Consider the following 17,572-nt stretch of genomic DNA (forward strand, 5'->3'; position numbering starts at 1 on the left):
GGTGGCGTGGCTCTAGAAAGGTGGCAGCTTTTCTCTCCTGCGGGGGTCGGGCAGGGCGCCCGGCAGGCGCGGCTGCAAGAGGCAGATCACAGGTCACATAGCTGGGTGCTCGGGTCCCCACGGGGGTGGCACCCAACACCCTAGATCACCCACTACGACCTGTCGTGGCCAACTGACAGCAGGGGGTCCCACAGCCCAGACCTCCCAGCCTCGGGCCACGGCCACACCGGGGAGTGGAGGCGGCGGGGCCCCCAAGGAGCAGCCTGTCCGGAACAGCCCCGCCCCCGAGCCTCCGCGCCAAAGCCGAGGTTCTGATGGGACACACAGCTTAGCGGGCGCTGTCAGCGGGGCGGAGGAGGCCACAGCGGACTGGTGGTTTCTCAGGACTAAAACCCTCTCCCAGCCGGTAAACACTGAGCCGCACACACGCTGAGCCACCCTCCCGGTCCTGGGCAGGGGCTGGGGGGAGGTGACGTCCCAGGGCATCCACCACCCGGCAGGAAAGCGCAGGCACAACAGTGGAGTCAGGGTTCCAGGCTGGGGGCAACGGTCCCTGACTCACTGCCGGGCTCACGCACGCACACCAACACACCGGCGCACAGACGCACGTGTGTACACAGGGGAGCACGCCCACGTGCACCCACCCTGCCGTGTGCTGCCCCCCCAGGCTCCCGGGGGAAGCGTCTGGAAGCCTAGGAAGACACACAGGCCCCAAGACAGTCCCCGAGCGTGGAGGGGCGAGGCCCCAGGGCCGTGAAGAAGCACAGGGACCAGGGCCTGTACTGGCCTGGCCTGACTCGCCAAGCCAAGGAGGGACAAGGGACGGCGCAGCGCCCACGAGCGGCCTCACCTCCACTGGAAACGAGCCCGGCAGCAGAGGGAAATCTCGGGGACGGCTAGATATCTGCGGCAAAGAGAGGAAAGCTCGGCTTGCCTGGGGAGGCGGGGGGCCGGCTGGGGCCCCGCGGGCGCCCCTGCCCATGCCGCCCGGAAGCAGACGGGCACCTACCGGTCACATAGGGCCCCAGGGGCATCTGGTTGTAGTTGACAATCCCTCCCGGTCCAGGGCCCCGGAAGTTGGGCCCAAAGTTGTTGCTGTACATCTGGGAAGAGCCGAAAGCGCCCTGGAGGCAAGGACTCAGGTTTAAAGGTCCAAGTCCCGCACCGGCCCGAGCCCCCACCCAGGGCGCCCAGGACGTGCGTGGGGGGCTGGGGCCAGGGCGCAGGCCGGCCCTGACCTGCTGAATGGTGGGGTCCCCGGCTCGGTTGGTCAGGCGGCTCAGGATGCTGCGCTCTGACATCTGGAGACGGGCGGCCACCGGGGGGATGCGGGACAGCATGGAGGGCAGGCGCGTCACATCCGCCTTCATGTCGCTCAGCAGCTCCTCCAGCTGGTTCAGGACTGGGGAGGGAAGGGGAGGCGCGGGGCGCGGCACCCAGGCGGGCACTTAGCTACCAGGCTGTGTCGCTGTTACTGCACCCGCGCAGCGGACACCAGGGGGCGCCCTTCACCCGGCCCTCCCAGCCAGCCAGGCAGAGCCCCGCCGGCTGCTGGACAAGAGCCCGGTTTTCCCAACAGCTTCTCCCAGCCCGAGGGCTGCAGAGATGACAGCCAGGAACCCTGACCCAACGCTGGGCTTCCCTCTGGGCCCTCAGCCAGCCTCCTGGCTCCCAGGGAGGCCTGCAGCGCTGGCCACCGCGGGGGACAGGGTCCGCGCCCAAGACAGGGCAGCCTCAGGAAACTTCTCCCAGGCAGCGGGGGGCCGCAGAGTCCAGGGTCCCTCACGTGAGCTTGGCTCACCCCCTCCCCCTAAGCAGCCTGGGAACTTCCTCAGGATCTGGAGCACGAGGGTCAAAGATGTGAACCCCGGGACACCTTGGGCAACTACTTCACCTCCCCGAGCACCGACTTTAAAATGGGATGAGAAACCTCACCACTTAAAGATATTACAAGAATTAAAGAGAGAACGTATTTAAAGCATATTGTCATAAGATGGGAGACTGGGACTGACACACACACACGACTACATAAAACACAGAAAACTAACAAGGACCTACTGTACAGCACAGGGAACTCTACTCTGTACTCTGAAATGACCTGTATGGAAAAAGGATCTAAAAGAGAGTGGACATATGTATATGGACAACTGATTCACTTTGCTGTACACCTGAAACTAACACGACACTGTAAACCAACTACACTCCAATAAAAAATTTTTTTTTTTAATTTGAAAAAGGTCCTCTCCTCTAGAGGTCCTCTCCTCTCACTAAAAAAATATTAAATAAAAAAAAAAACATATTGTCAAGGCTCGATAAACGAGCTTGTACAACTTAATAGTCTTCTATGTCACCTACCCCCCATCCAGGGCCTGCACGGCGCTGAGCTTCCGCAAAAGGCTAGAAAAGCAAAGGCCTCGCTTTCCCCACAGGTAAGAGCAGAGGCTGGATGACAGCCTGTCCCCTCTGATGTCCTGTCCCCAGCCCCACGCCCCCACCTGGGGGGCAGGAGCCGCTGGGCAGGAGCAAGGCAGGTGGGCCCCCCTCCAGGGAACAGGCTCGCTCACCCTTGTGCAGGACGGCATTGGCAGGCTTGTTCCCGGCGAGGGACTCCTTGGACAGGTGCTGGTGGCTCTCAGCAAGGCACTCCACCTCGGCCAGGCGGGCATTGAGGGCCATGGCGGGGTGGTTGGGGTCCTGGGTCATGTTGAGGTACGCGGCCCTCCGGAGTTGCTCCTCGATGACCAGCGCCTGCTCCAGCAGCTGAGGGGGCGGGGGGAGGGGAGGGACTGAGCGCTGGCCTGGCCCCCCTCCGCCAGCACCCACCCCCGCAGGCCAAGGCTCTGGCGGAAAGCAGGGAAGGACACACACCCTCACCCGGCTGTCCACCCTCTGGGCCACCCCTTAGAGCCCGTGCCAAGCTGAGTTCTCTGCACCCACCACCCAGGGCAGGGACACTCGCCCAGTGGGGCCTGGCCCGGAGCAAGGACCCAGCACCTGTTCGTTGACGGACTAAATGACTCCCTTTCCTGGACAGTCTGGCCCGCATCCAGATATACCGGGGGGAGGCGGGGGGGGTGCTGCTTGCTCATTTCTTTGCCCCAGACCTTCATGTAACCTGCCCTCTCGCAGCACCCCGCCCCCAGCCTCTGGCCCTGCCAAGGACTGACCTTGAACCTGCGGGCCAGGAACTTGTTCTTCATCTCCAGGTAGTTGCCCTTGTGGATCTCGGACTTGAAGGGCTCGTTGAGGATCATGTATCTCGGGTCATTCTGGATGTCCTGCCAACGGGCATAGCCGTGCCTGGGTGGGGCACCGTTAAGGGCAAACCTGGCCATGGGGTGGGGGGGCGGGAGACCAGCCTGGGGTTTGGCGCCCTGGCTTTGTGCTCTCCAAACAGTCATTAAACTTGGCTGCAAGATGAACACGTGGACAAGGGTGACTTGACAATCAGTGGACACCGACAGGGGCCCCAAGGAGGCCAGACATGGCACCGAGGCTTCATCAGATAAACTCCTTCATCCCCAAAACCCAGAGGATGGAAACATCCGAGTCCTAACCCCCAGCACCTGTGGCTGTGACCCTATTTGGAAATAGGTTATTTCCAGGTGTCATCAGATTAAGAAGGGGTCATCCGGGCTTCCCTGGTGGCGCAGTGGTTGAGAGTCTGCCTGCCGATGCAGGGGACACGGGTTCGTGCCCCGGTCCGGGAGGATCCCACATGCCGCAGAGCGGCTGGGCCCGCGAGCCGTGGCTGCTGAGCCTGCGCGTCCGGAGCCTGTGATCCGCAACGGGAGAGGCCACACAACAGTGAGAGGCCCGCATACCGCAAAAAAAAAGAAAAAAAAAAAAAGAAGGGGTCATCCTGGGAGACAGTGGGCGCTAATCCAGTGACTGATGTCCTTGTAAGAGGAGAAAATTTGGACACAGAGAGACACCCAAGTAAGAAGGCCATGTGGGTGACAACAGAGGCAGAGACTGGAATGGTGCAGCTGTAAGCCAAGGGACGCCAAGGACTGACAGCCGCCACCAGGAGCTGGGGACAGGCAAGGAAGGGGCCTCCGCTGGAGCCTTCAGAGGGAACAAAGAAACACAACGCAGTTTTCTTGCCCAAAGTCCCACAGTCAGTGAGGGGTAGAGTCAGGATTCAAACCCGGGCAGGCTGGCTGCAAGCATCTTAACCTCCACGACTGGGCCCACAGGCCAAATCCGGCCCACAGCCTGTTTTTGTAAATAAAGTTTTATTGGAACACGGCCACACTTGTTGGTTAACGTATTGTGGCTACTTCTGCTACCATGGCAGACTGGAGGCGTCCTCTGCAAAGCCTGAAATATCCACTCCCCGGCCCCTCCCAGGAAAGGTCTGCCGACCCCTGATCTACAACTTTCCACCTCTCGTTATAATAACCAGCCCCACTCCAGGCCGTCATGAAGGCCGGCTTTGCTGGGTGGCTCCCCCCGGGGAAGCTGTGTGGCCCTCTCCTTGTCTCTGGGAGGTCTGTACTCAATGTCGCCTTCTCTGACCTTCCCACATTACAGGCAAACCCCACCCACAAAGCTCCCTTTGCCCATCCTCCCTTTATCGTGTTCCCTGAACCCCACACTTTGCTAACTTATGCCGTTCGCCATCTCCCCCCAGTAGGATGTGAGCTCCGGGTAGACAGAGATTTGGGGCTGTTGTGTTCATGGCTGCATCCTCCGTGCCTGGCACAAGACAGGTGATCAGTAAAGATGGAATTGAAGAATGAATGAATGAATGAAAGCCTTCCTAAATGGTGAAGCACCCTTCAGGTGTCATCAGGGGGAGGAGGTGAGGTCTGTATCAGGTAGGAATTAGGAGCATTGGTTGTGGAGTCAGATGGAAGGGCTGTGTGTCCCTGAGCAAGTCACTTGGCCTCTCTGAGCACCCGTTTCCTCCTCTGTGTAACGGGAATCGTAGTAGTGACCCTTTGGGAAGGCTGCTGTGAGGATGGAGTATTGAGTATAAAGGGACAAGCTGGGCTTCCCTGGTGGCGCAGTGGTTGAGAGTCTGCCTGCCGATGCAGGGGACACGGGTTCGTGCCCCGGTCCGGGAGGATCCCACATGCCACAGAGCGGCTGGGCCTGTGAGCCATGGCCGCTGAGCCTGCGCTTCCGGAGCCTGTGCTCCGCAACGGGAGAGGCCACGGCACTGAGAGGCCCGCGTACCACAAAAAAAAGAAAAAAGGGACAAGCTACCGTTACAATCACGGTCACTGTCATCGTCACCAGGAAAGGGTCCCTGGCACCTGGTTAGGAGCACCAGCCCCTGACTCCTCACCTCACAAGCCCCACACCCCTCCCTGAGGTCCACAGGTGAACAGACCACAGTCCTGCCCAGCCCGGCTTGGCCAAGGATACGTCACGATGCCTGCCAGCAGCCAGTAGTCGTGGCGCCGGTGCCAGATGTCGTAGATTTTCCCCGAGGACACAGCAGCACGTTCCTCGTTTTGCCACAGTGTGTGTAGCTCTGGGAAGCCAGCCAAGGGAAGCAGAATGAGGTGCCCCCCAGCCCCCACAGAGGTGGGCCTAGGAAAGCCTCTCCCTCACTACCTGCCATCTCCCCACCCCGAGAGGTTCAGTGTTCCAGTGTTACTAGGAAAGGTTATGCTGCAGATTTTTGTCAACCATTCACACGTTAGTATAATATAACCATCTGCCCAGACTCCTGGGACCCACCATCAGGAAGCCTGCGACACAAACAGGCACAGCTCTCTGCCCACGGCCCCACCCCAGTACCTGTGAAGCCCCCGTCTGCAATGTTGAACATGAACTTGAACTTCCCGATCTTGTCCTCCCTCTTCCCCTCCTCATCTTCCTCTTTGTCACCATTTTGCTGTGTTTCAATGGGCTCCTTCTCCTCGGCTTTGGTGTCATCTGTGGGAGGACAGACCCACCTTCATCTATCCGTCCCAAAGGCACTGCCCAGGGGCCTCTTTCCCCCAAGCACTGGGGACCCAAAGGCAAGCGGGAATCATATCTCCCCACCCGCAAGGGGCTCACTGCCCAAAGGGATTTGAAACAGACAAGCCAGCAGCCCCCTCTCTCCATCCTGAGCAGGGAGGGCTGCTCCAAGCCTGAGTGTCCCTCCACCAAGGCAGGACCACCTGGGGACAGGGGGGATGCGGGGGACTGTGAAAATGCAGCTTATGTTGAAGGAGGGCAGTGCCGCCTTGGGACTGTGATCTGGGGACGACTGTTCCAGAACATTCCAGCACTTAGAAGGACACAGGCTTCCAGCTGAACCCCAAATGCTCTAGGCCAAACTCTATGACCAGCTCTCCTTCCTCCTGGTGGTGGCCGGGGCCACAGGAGGGGTCAGGAGAAAGGAGGTGGAGGGTCTGTCCCCTGAGGGGCTGGCGAGTCCAGGCTCCCACCCAGCAGCTCTGATCAGGGCCTGGGGCCAAGGGGACGGTACCCAGGAGGCTGCAAGAGGCCCAAGAGGCTCCAGATGGTTCCCTCAAGAGACCAAGGGACACAGGCCAGAGCACATGCAAGAGCCCCAAACCTGGCCTGAAATCACTGCCATCGCCTCTGCTGTGAATCAAGCTCAGCTCCAGCTTGTCCAGAATCTTCTCCTTCTCAGCAAGCACTTCTTCTGCAAGACAAAGTGTGTTCACAGAGTGGGGAGGGGTCCGGAAGGGCAGAGGAGACTCCGGGCTGGTGGCTTCCCAACAGTGCTTTAGCCATGAAAGGAATCCTCTCCATCATCTTACTCAGAAGTCCAACAGGTGCCATCAGGGAGGGTTCTCTGGGGAGGCAGGGTGGGGGCGGGACCTCACCCCACCCACCCATCCCGGCAGCACCCTCCCCCCAAACTTCTCAAGGCACCGTCTCCGAACCCTCCCTACCACAATGATAACCAGAGGACTCAAAGTTCTGGCAAGATGTCAGGCCTTCGTTAACACAAAACCCCTCCTACAGACACCCAGAAATGTCAGGCAATATCTATCACATTAAAAAAACACACGGGGGCTTCCCTGGTGGCGCAGTGGTTGAGTCCGCCTGCTGATGCAGGGGACACGGGTTCGTGCCCTGGTTCGGGAGGATCCCACATGCCGCAGAGCGGCTGGGCCCGTGAGCCATGGCCGCTGAGCCTGCGTGTCCAGAGCCTGTGCTCCGCAACTGGAGAGGCCGCAACAGTGAGAGGCCCACATACAGGAAAAAAAAAAAAAAACACAGGTGCACACACAAGAAGAAAAGGAAATTGCCAGGTGCCATAAATGAATGGAAACTCAAAGCTCGAGAAGCATATGCTGAGGGCCTAGGCAGAGGGTGACTGGACACCAGGAAGAGGCCTGGGGGGCTCCAGCTGTGTCTCAACACCAGACAGGAAGGATGAGGCCGCAAGCCCCAGAGATGCAGAGAACTGGAATTAAACCAATGAACCAACACCCTCCAACTGCTGTGCTCTCTGCAAAAGAGGGAAAGTTCCATCCGCCAGCTCATGGCCAAGCTGAGGAAGCCTGGCTCCCACATGGAATCTAGGGGGCAGAAAGCCCCCAGTGAGGGTCCAAACCCAACACAAAGGCATGCAGGCTGTGGAATCTGAATTGTGCCATACAGACTGGTCCCAGACCAGCCAAGTCACTAGTGAGACCACTAGGCCCTGGGCTTCATGGAAATAGAAGGTGAGACATTTCCTGCTACCCAGGAATGACATGGGTTCTCATGGATAAAACAATCTCTGATGAAGATGCACCCAAATGAAACTCAGAAAACAATACCCACAGCCAGACAGAGAGAAAAAAAAGGAAGAGAATCCGTAAGAAAAGACAAATCAAAAAAAAAAATGGAAGTAGAAAAAGCCAGATAAAATTTCTAGAAATGAAATACATAATCACTAACATTTTAGACATCTCCTTGCAGATTTCTAAGACATCCTCACGACTTCCTGGCCCTGGAGAACAAGCCTTGTACATAGTCATCAGGACTGTGAATGTGATGGATTCTGCTCCCCTGAGAAGGTCATGCGATGAGGCACAGGTGATCTTAAAAGAGGGAGATTATCCAGGTGGGCCTGACCTCATCACACCAGCCCTTTAAAAGCAGAGTTTTCTCTGAATGGTCACAGAAAAGGATGTCAGAGATCTGAAGCCTGAGGGGGACTGGTGCACCACTGCTGGCTTGAAGATGGAGTGAGCCCCGTGGCAAGCAACGTGGGCAGCTTCTAGGTGCTAAGCATGGCCCCCCAGCTGAGAGCCAGCAAAGGAGGCCTCAGTCCTCCAACCTCAAGGAGCTGAAGTCGGCCAACAGCAAGAATGAGCTTGGAAGCAGATTTTCCCCCAAGCCTTCAGATGAGAACTCGGCTCAGCCAATGCCTTGACTTCAGTCTTGCAAGTCCCTTGGCAGGGAACCCGCCACACCACCCCAGACTTCTGACCCATGCAACTGTGAGCCAATACACGGGTGTTGCTTCATGCTGCTAAATTTGTAATCATTTGTTTTGCAACCATAGAAAATAATACAAATGAATAGCTGTATAAAAGAAAGTAGGAACTGAAGCTAGATCTGAGGATGACTCAAAAAGCCTTGCAGAGAAACAGGAAACAAAAAAGTAAAAGATGTGAAAGACACGTCTGCCTCCCCCTTTCACAAACCTTGTACCTGCTTTCTTTTCTTCATTGCATTTGGAGTCTGTTATTGAACAAGACCCAATTGTGCTTACTGCTGATCACCTGGGTCCCCAGTAGAATACAAAGTCCATGTGAAGGCTTTGGCTTTGGTTCACTGTCTGTGTCCCCAGAGCCTAGGACAGCCCCCAACACACAGCAGGCCTTCACTATGTATTTGTTGGGTGAAGGAATGAATTGATGAGTAAGAGGAATGCCAGGAGAAAATAAACATAATGGGAGGGAAGATAACATTCAGTGAGGGAGTGACTGAGAATCTGCCGATAACCAATAGAAGACACAACACTCAGCTGTAAGAATCACAGTCAGTAAAAAAAAAAAAAAAAAAAAAAAAAAGAATCACAGAATCACAGTCAGTCATAAGCAGGATAAATAAAAATTTCATTGTTGTGAAATTGCACATGACCAAAGACAAACAGAGTATCTTACAAATGGTCTTTCTGTGTTAGGAAAGATAGAAAAGGCAGGTTTCCTACAAAGGAGCAGCAGTTACCCTGAGAGCAGCCTTCTCAGCACAATGGAAGCCAGAATACAAAAGAAATAACATCTTCAAGTGCTGAGGGAAAACCCCTATCCCACCTCGAATTCTGCTATTATTCAAGAAAAATACAGTAAGATGTAAAGGAAAAATAACACATAATGAGAGAATTTGCCATCCACAGAAATTTGCTAAAAGCACCATTGAAAGGTGTATTTTGGGAAGGAGGACACTGAACAAAGCAACAATGAACAAACAAGCAAACACAAAACTTTTAGAAATAAGCAACAGCACATGGCAGATGAAAAGGGAGTGCATCAGAGCTAAAGTTGCCTACAGTCCTTATAGTATTCAGGAGGTGACATGCTAAAAATTTAAGAGTACAAAATAGAACTGACTGTAAACCTTCCAAAGAAGTCTAGAGGAAAGGGGGAAAATAGAAAGAAAATGTGATCAATCCAAGAGGTGTCAGGAGAAAAAAGAAAAGGCAACGGTGATGTAAAGCACAAAATAAGAGTAGAAATTCCTCCAAATACCTAGCTATTACAATAAATGTAACAAGATTAAATTTGCCAGCTAAAAGGTAGAGATTCTATGATTAGATTTAAAACAACAAATCCCACCATATACTGTTTACAAAAGATATACCTAAAACTTAATTATACAGATAGATTAAAAATTAAGAAATTGAAGAAAATACTTGCAAATCACCATATCTGATGTGGAACATGTATTATAAAGAACTCATAACTCAATAATAAAAAGACAAATAACCCAATTAAAAAATGGACAAAAGGATCTGAAAAGACATTTCTCCAGCAAAAATGTACAAATGGCTAATAACACTTGAAAAGATACTCAACATCTTTACACAGAAGGGAAATACAAATCAAAACCACTTGAGCTATGACTTTTCACCCACTAGGATGGTTATAATCAAAAAGAGAGATAATAACAAGTGTTGGCCAGGATGTGGAGAAATTGGAAAACTATACACTGCTGGTGGGAATGTAAAGTGGTGCAGCCACTGTAGCAAACAATCTGGCAGTTCCTCAAAATATTAGAGTTACCATACGATCCAACAATTCCACTCCTATGTATATATCCAAGAGAACTGAAATCTATGTCCACACAAATACCTATATACAAATGTTCACAGCAGCATTATTCATAATAGCCAAAAGGCAAAATAACCCAACTGATGTTGGGTTAGTCCATCAACTGATGAATGGGAAAATAAAATATGGTCTATCCACAGAGTAGAATGTTATTCAGCAAAAAGGAATGAAGTTCCAATACATGGTACAAAACTGATGAACCTTGAAAACACTATGCTTAGTGAAAGAAGTCACACATAAAAAGGCATATATTTTATGATTCCATTTATATGAAATGTCCAGAGCAGGCAAATCCAAAGAGACAGAAAATAAATTAGTGATTGCCACAGGCTGTGGGGAGGAGAAAATGGGCTAATGGGCATAGGGTTTCTTTCTGGAATGATGAAAATGTTCTACAATTAATTGTGTTGATGATTTTACAATGCTGTGAATATATAAAAACTACTGAATGATATACTTTAAATGGGTGAACTGTATGGAATGTGAATTATATCACAATAAAGTTTTTATTTATACTTTTAAGTAAAAGGATAGAAAAAAATACACCAAGTGTGGGAATTCCCTGGCGGTCCAGTGGTTAGGACTCTGCGCTTCCACTGCAGGGGGCCCAGGTTCAATCTCTGGTCAGGGAACTAAGATCCCGCATGCTGCACAGTATGGCCAAAAAGAAAAAAAAAAAAATACACCAAGTGTATACTAAACAAAAATAAGCTCAATCCAAATCAGCCTAAATGAACCTTAAAGCAAAAAGTATCAGGAGGGATAAGAAGGTTATTACATAATAAACAGAAACACTTCACCAGAAAATTATAAAAAACCTGAACCAATATGCACCTAACAACCCAATCCCAAACTATACGAAACAAAATCTGGCCTTACGAGGACAGAGACTAACCCACACTCACAGTGAGAGATTTTAACACAAGTCTCTCAGATGTGACTGATCAAAGCAAACCAAAAATAAGTAAGGATATTAAAAAATCTGAACAGCATAATGATCTAATGCATATATTTAGAACCTTACACCCAGCAATGAAAGGACAAACATTCTTTTCAAGCACACATAAGCATTTACAAGATCTGACCACATTAAGCCAGAAAGCAGGTTTCAACAGTATCATATAAAAACAATATTATACAGACTCATGTGTTCAGACCACGAGGCCACTGATTCAGAAATAATTAATAAAAAGATGTAGCCCGGGCTTCCCTGGAGGCGCAGTGGTTAAGAATCCGCCTGCCAATGCAGGGGACATGGGTTCAAGCCCTGGTCCGGGAAGATCCCACATGCTGCCGAGCAACAAAGCTCTAGAGCCTGTGCTCTAGAGCCCGCGAGCCACAACTATTGAAGACCGTGCACCCTAGAGCCCATGCTCCACAACAAGAGAAGCCACTGCAATGAGAAGCCCGTGCACTGCAACGAAGAGCAGCCCCCGCTCGTTGCAACTGGAGAAAGCCCACGCGCAGCAACAAAGACCCAACGTAGCCAAAAATAAATAAATAAAATTATTTTAAAAAATAAAAAAGATGTAGCCCAATAACCCCCAAGCTGTACAGCAGGAAAAGTTAAAGCCCACATGTAGAGAACTGAGCCCCTGGCTCTCCCCTCACCCTGGGACCTATGGTGCTAGGACAGAGCGATGCACAGCCCACCACCCGGCCAGGGAGAGACGGGGTAGAGAGCGGCCTGGCCGCTCTTCTCTGACCCAGGCCTGACACTGCCTCAAGGTGGAAGCCCGCACCTTTCGGCAGCTGCTCTGGGGAGGGCTGGGCCTTCTCCATCTCCTCCAGTCGCTCCTCGCGGGCCCTCTCCTTGCCATCCGAGTTCTCGTGCTTGTCCTCACCCTCCGCTCTGTCCAGGGCAGTTGGCAGGGCCTAGGGAGGACAGACTCAGGAGCTGCGGGGCCTGGAGCCTCAACAGGAGTGGAGGCAGGGAAGGGGTGCTGGGCTCGGAACGCACTCTCCCGGCTCCCACTGCTTTTGCTTGCAACCCGCTCCCCAGACACAGAGGCTCGAACTTGGAACCAGGGGGCCTGAGTGACAGCTGCCTGGGCAAGGCCTGAGAAGGTCCCCAGACCCACCCCCATCCCACAGGGGCCCAGACACCTGCATCTTCCATACCTGGATTTCTGGGGGCTTCTTTGGCTTCTGCACCCCCAGCTCCTTCTCTTCCAAGTAGCCCAGCTGGGCTTCCATTTTGTCTGAAAGATCAAGGGAGACGGCGTGAGACAGGTGAGCTGGGGCGGGGAGGGGGAGAAGGGCAGAAAATGGGGCGTCAGAGAGGATCCTGGGCCCGGCACCTCCGGAAGGACAGGTGAACCAGGTGAGCGAGAGCACCCAGGCCAGGCCTGCAACGTGAGGAGCCTCGGAGGACCCTGGGCCCAGTGAGGCCAAAGCCAGGGGCCGACAGGACGGAGCTACATGCAGGGGGGGGCCTCCCATCTGGAAGCCAGGAAGAGAGGTAAGTGGAGGCGCAGACTAGCAGCCAGGACGGCTGGGTGTGGTCCCGGCTTCCAGGCTGGTTGACTGGCCACGTGCCTCCCCCACGTTGAGTCAGTTCTTGATCCTGCAAAGGGCCAGTGACCCACGTGCTCTGAGTAGCCCTGGGAGGTGGTCACTACCTCACAGGGGAAGGGACTTGCCCACAGGCACACGGGGCCAGGAAGTAAACTAGGTGTGTCTAGTAAACTAGAGGGCACTTGTGCCCAGAAGCAGGATGTCCTCAGAGGCGCTAAGCCTCTCGGGGCCGCACCTGTCACCTGGGATAGGCAGGACGCCCCTGGCCTGAGGGGTCTGACTGAGGGAAGAAGATGCTTTGCCCAGATAAACACACGAATCACCAAAAAGGCAAATAACCCATTAAAGAAGGACAAAGGATCTGAAATGCCATTTCTCCAAAGAAGACGCACAAATGGCCCGGAAGCACATGAAAAGATTCTCAACATCTTCAGCCATCAAAGATGCAAATCAAAAGAGAAATGCAAATCAAAAGAGAGATGCAAATCAAAACCACAACGAGGGACTTCCGTGGTGGTGCAGTGGTTAAGAAACCACCTGCCAATGCAGGGGACACAGGTTCGAGCCCTGGTCCGGGAAGATCCCACATGCCGCGGAGCCACTAAACCCGTGGGCCACAACTACTGAGCCCACGTGCCACAACTACTGAGCCCACGTGCCACAACTATTGAAGCCCGTGCATCTAGAGCCTGTGCTCTGCAACAAGAGAAGTCACCGCAATGGGAAGCCCGCACACCGCAACAAAGAGTAGTCCTCGCTCTTCACAACTAGAGAAAGCCTGCGCGCAGCAACGAAGACCCAAGGCAGCCAAAAATAAATAAATAAATAATTTATTTATTAAAAAAAAAAGAAAACCACAACGAAACACCCCTTCACACCCACTAGGATGGCTGTAAGCAAAAAGTCAGATAAGTGCTGGTGAGGATGTAGAGAAACTGGAACCTCACACGTGGCTGGTGGGAATGAAAAATGGTGTGGTCGCTGTGCAAAAGTTTGGCAGTTCCTCAAAATGTTATACCATGTGACCTGGTGATTCCATTGCTAGCTATACGCCCAAGAGAAATGAAGACACTTGTTTTCAGTTGAACACAAAAGTTCAAAGCAATGTTACTCCCAATATTATCCACAATAGCCAAAAGGTAGAAACAACCCAAAATCCATCAGCTGATGAGTGGATACCCAAAATGTGGTGGATCCAGGGCTTCCCTGGTGGCGCGGTGGTTGAGAGTCCACCTGCCGATGCAGGGAACACGGGTTCGTGCCCCGGTCCAGGAAGATCCCACATGCCGCGGAGTGGCTGGGCCCATGAGCCATGGCCGCTAAGCCTGCGCGTCCGGAGCCTGCGCTCCGCAGCGGGAGGGGCCACAACAGTGAAAGGCCCGCGTACCGCAAAAAAAAAAAAAAAATGTGGTGGATCCAAACAATGGAATAGGATTCGGCCACAGAAAGGAATGAAGTGCTGATACCCTACAACATGGATGAACCTGGAAAATATTATGCTAGTGAAAGAAGCCAGGCACAAAAGGCCACATAGTGTATAATTTCATTTACATGAAATGTCCAGAATAGGCAAACCCATAGAGACGGAGAGTAGATTAGTGGTTGCTGAGGAAGATACGAGGAGAAGGAATGTGGAGCCACTGCTAATGAGTATGTGTTTCTCTTTGGGGTGATGAAAACATTCTGGAATTAGAGGCAATGGTTGCACAATCCTATGAATCTACCAGAAACGACTGGATAATACAGTTTTAAAGATGGAACACGGTGGTGTGTGAACTACATCTCAAAGCTGTCATTAAAAAGAAAAGCTCTCAGGGGAGTGACACTTCTGCAGCCAGAAGCTTTGGGCGGGGAGGGAGGCCAGCCCTTGTGGGATGTGGGGAGGACGTGGGGTCTCACCACCTCCCGTGACCCAGGTGCCCTCCCCTGCTCGACAGAGCCCAGACCTGGCAGGCCCAGCGGGGCAGGCAGAAGGTGGGCAGGGCTGGCGGGCACTGGTGTGTTGGGATCCGAGGAGATGACCTCGCCTGGCTTCTTGCCCTCGGGCCCCTCAGGGATCAAATCCGGGGTGCTGTACTTCCCATTGACGTGCTCAAACTCCTGAACCTGGGGCAGGTGGGAGGGAAGAGGGGAGGGAGGTGGTCGCAGCTCAGAAGTGAGGGCCTCAGGGCGGCCCGTGGGACTGGGGGCATCCCAAGCTTGGGGTGAGGCAGAGGTGCCGCCTCCACCCGAGGCTGGCCAAGCCACATGCCCTTCTGACTGCAAACCCCCCTGCCAGCCCCTACCCCCAGCCCGTCCCCACCCCCTCCGACTTCTCCACCCAGAGAGGCATCATGGGTCCATGCCTCTAGCCTGACTCAGACCCTGGACAGCCAGGCACTTGCCCTCTGCCCGCTGACCTCCCAGGGGCACACCTGGGCCGTGGTCGGCTGCCAGGAAAAGCCCAGCAAAGGCTACTCACCCACCTTCTTCCTAACTAGTGACATGACCCCAATGCGCGTGAGCACGTGCTGCCTGGAGAGGCCCTCGCGGGGCACGCCGTCTGCGAAGGTCTCCGCGCCGTCAGCCCCCGGCTCACACAGGTGCCGCATGAAGAGGGACACATAGGCTCTGGGGTGGGGGGGACTGGGGCTCAGGGAGTGGGGGGCGGCAGGACCCTCTGAGAGGGCTGGCAGGACCCCCGGGGGACCTCCTGGCTGGAATCATCACCCGTCGCCTGCCTCCCAACCAGGCCTGGCTGGGTCAGGCCCCAGGGAAGGACAGAAGAGGCCCCCCAGGCAGGGGACCCTCCTGGGACAGCCCCCGCCCCGGATAACCCAGATCCTTTGCGCTGCCGTTAACACCAGCCGCTCTGGCAGAGGGAACTGGTCAGCGTTCTCTGCAAATGAGCCCTGCCCAGGCCTGGACACCAGGCACGCCAACATCAGACAGCAGTGAGCTCTCCAGATGCCCTTCACCTGGCGGAAACGCCACCCATCGTGCTGGCCCGCCCAGCCGGAGCCCGCCCGCTCCAGGGCGGGCGGCCACGCCCTGGACCACCACCTCAGCCCCTTTACCTAAACTCCTTCTCACTCTTCCCGCGAAGGTCCCGCACCAGCCAGTGGGAGTTGAAGGCGTCCTGGGGGGGCATGCCCCAGCGCATGATGGCGTTCAGAAAGGCCTTCCGCTGTCGGGCGTTGAAGCCCAGCACCTGGGCCGGCGGAGATCAGGGTGAGGGAGCGGGGAATTCAGAGACGAGGGAGAAAAGCACAGGGAAGGGAGAAGCACAGAGGAGCAGGGGCCTCCCGCGGGGGCAGGACCCAGAGGGGCACAGCCCAGGCCCACCTCTGCTTGGCACTGACCCAGCGGGACCCCCCAGCCCTCCCGCCCCTCCTCCGCGCGGAGATCTCTTTGCTCTGAAAAGGGACGAGGGAAATCCGGGGAAGGGGAGCTGGGAGAGCAGCGGGTGCACGCAGGCCCCCCACCTCAATGTTGCCGCCGACCCGGGCGAGAAGCGGGGGCAGGGGCTTGTCCCTGTCGCTCTTCAGCTGCCTCCTGGATTGTCGCCGTCCACCTGGGGGAGCAGCCCGCCAGGACCCCTCAGCCGGGCCCGGGGTCCTGACCCAACCCACCCAGCAGCTCGCCCCAGGACAGCAGGCTCCTCAGGGCCCACTCCGGAGGATGGACGCTTGTGCTGAGGCCCCCGGGGCTCCCCACGCCGACCACCAGCTCCCGACACGCCGCGCGGCCCCGCCCGGCGCTGCGCCTCACTCTGCCCTTCCGGCCTTTCTTCAAAGTCCTCGTCCTCGTCCTCGGATCCAATGGAGTATTCGGACTGGTTGTCTGAGAGCTCGTCCTGCCACTCTGTGGGGGGTCAGGCAGAGGGGTGCAGGGTGAGCTGTGCAGGCAGAAGCCCACCCGAACCCCCCACACCCAGGGCCACACCAAACCCCTACACCCCAGCCCGAGAACAGTGACAACGAAAACAGCCCTCGTGTACCTCCTGTGAGCTCCCGTAGGATCCCTACATCCCTGCCCTACACCCTAAGGCCTCATACCATCGTCGTCCCTATTTTACAGATGGAGAAACTGAGGCTTGCTTAAAGCCACACCACTAGTCGTGAAGTCACGGTTCACACTACCCATCGCGTTCCCCCAAACACCCAACACCCCACACCTGCCCCGGAGCCCCCTTTCTCCGAGAAGCTCTCCCCACCACCTCCCGGCTCAGGCCACTTCGCACGGCTCCTCCTCCCCCGCCCCCAGGGCTTCCCGCCACAGGGATGCCCTCCCCTCCCTCCGGGCACGCACCCTGGTCCTCCTGGGAGGCGTCGTTGTAGTTGACCTGCTTGCGGATGCGCTTGCCTTTGCCCAGGTTGCGGGCCAGGTCCTCCTGCTGCTGCTCGTAGTGGTGCCGGAGCAGCTTCTCCCAGTAGTCAGGGTCCACGTTCTCCTCCTGCTTGATGATCTCCCGCTCCACCTCCTCCTGGGGACGCAGGTGCCGAGGGCTCCGTGAGGGCGGGGCCGGCGCGCGTCTCTGCCCCTAGGGGGCCTCGCTGCCTCTACCACATCTCACCCTCTAGGGGCTCAAGGAGGAACTGGAAAGCCTGCCTACTCCGGGAAGCCTTCCCTGATCACCCCCAGCCCCATATGTTCTTCCTCTTCCTGCTCTTGCCGCGGTCATTCATTCATTCATTCATTCACTCCACAAGTACTCCCTGGCCTTATGCCAGGCACTGGGGTATAGAACAGAATAAGCCCCACCCTTGTCCTCAGGAGGCCCCCAGTTTCAAAAGGAAAACTGGCACGTGGAAGAATAATTAGCACCCAGG

At 55.1% G+C, this 17,572-nt stretch overlaps 1 protein-coding gene across 1 annotated transcript in view; it reads right to left on the minus strand.

The window, feature by feature from the left end:
- CHD5 (chromodomain helicase DNA binding protein 5) overlaps window positions 1–17,572 on the minus strand; it is a 62,228-nt gene continuing 44,656 nt past the window's right edge. The window contains exons 26-42 of the mRNA XM_079697963.1: window positions 17,052–17,226; window positions 16,512–16,604; window positions 16,226–16,314; window positions 15,818–15,951; window positions 15,227–15,371; window positions 14,708–14,867; window positions 12,366–12,445; window positions 11,987–12,119; window positions 6,524–6,613; window positions 5,755–5,892; window positions 5,377–5,485; window positions 3,168–3,300; window positions 2,565–2,760; window positions 1,239–1,402; window positions 1,010–1,124; window positions 851–904; window positions 1–72 (exon numbers count right to left, since the gene is read on the minus strand). Of these exons, the coding sequence (XP_079554089.1) occupies window positions 897–904; window positions 1,010–1,124; window positions 1,239–1,402; window positions 2,565–2,760; window positions 3,168–3,300; window positions 5,377–5,485; window positions 5,755–5,892; window positions 6,524–6,613; window positions 11,987–12,119; window positions 12,366–12,445; window positions 14,708–14,867; window positions 15,227–15,371; window positions 15,818–15,951; window positions 16,226–16,314; window positions 16,512–16,604; window positions 17,052–17,226 (1,962 nt within the window). The 3' untranslated portion in view covers window positions 1–72; window positions 851–896. The remainder of the gene's footprint in view (window positions 73–850; window positions 905–1,009; window positions 1,125–1,238; window positions 1,403–2,564; window positions 2,761–3,167; window positions 3,301–5,376; window positions 5,486–5,754; window positions 5,893–6,523; window positions 6,614–11,986; window positions 12,120–12,365; window positions 12,446–14,707; window positions 14,868–15,226; window positions 15,372–15,817; window positions 15,952–16,225; window positions 16,315–16,511; window positions 16,605–17,051; window positions 17,227–17,572) is intronic.

Source organism: Hyperoodon ampullatus (assembly GCF_949752795.1).
Source record: "Hyperoodon ampullatus genome assembly, chromosome: 2".
Classification (NCBI taxonomy): Eukaryota; Metazoa; Chordata; class Mammalia; order Artiodactyla; family Ziphiidae; genus Hyperoodon; species Hyperoodon ampullatus.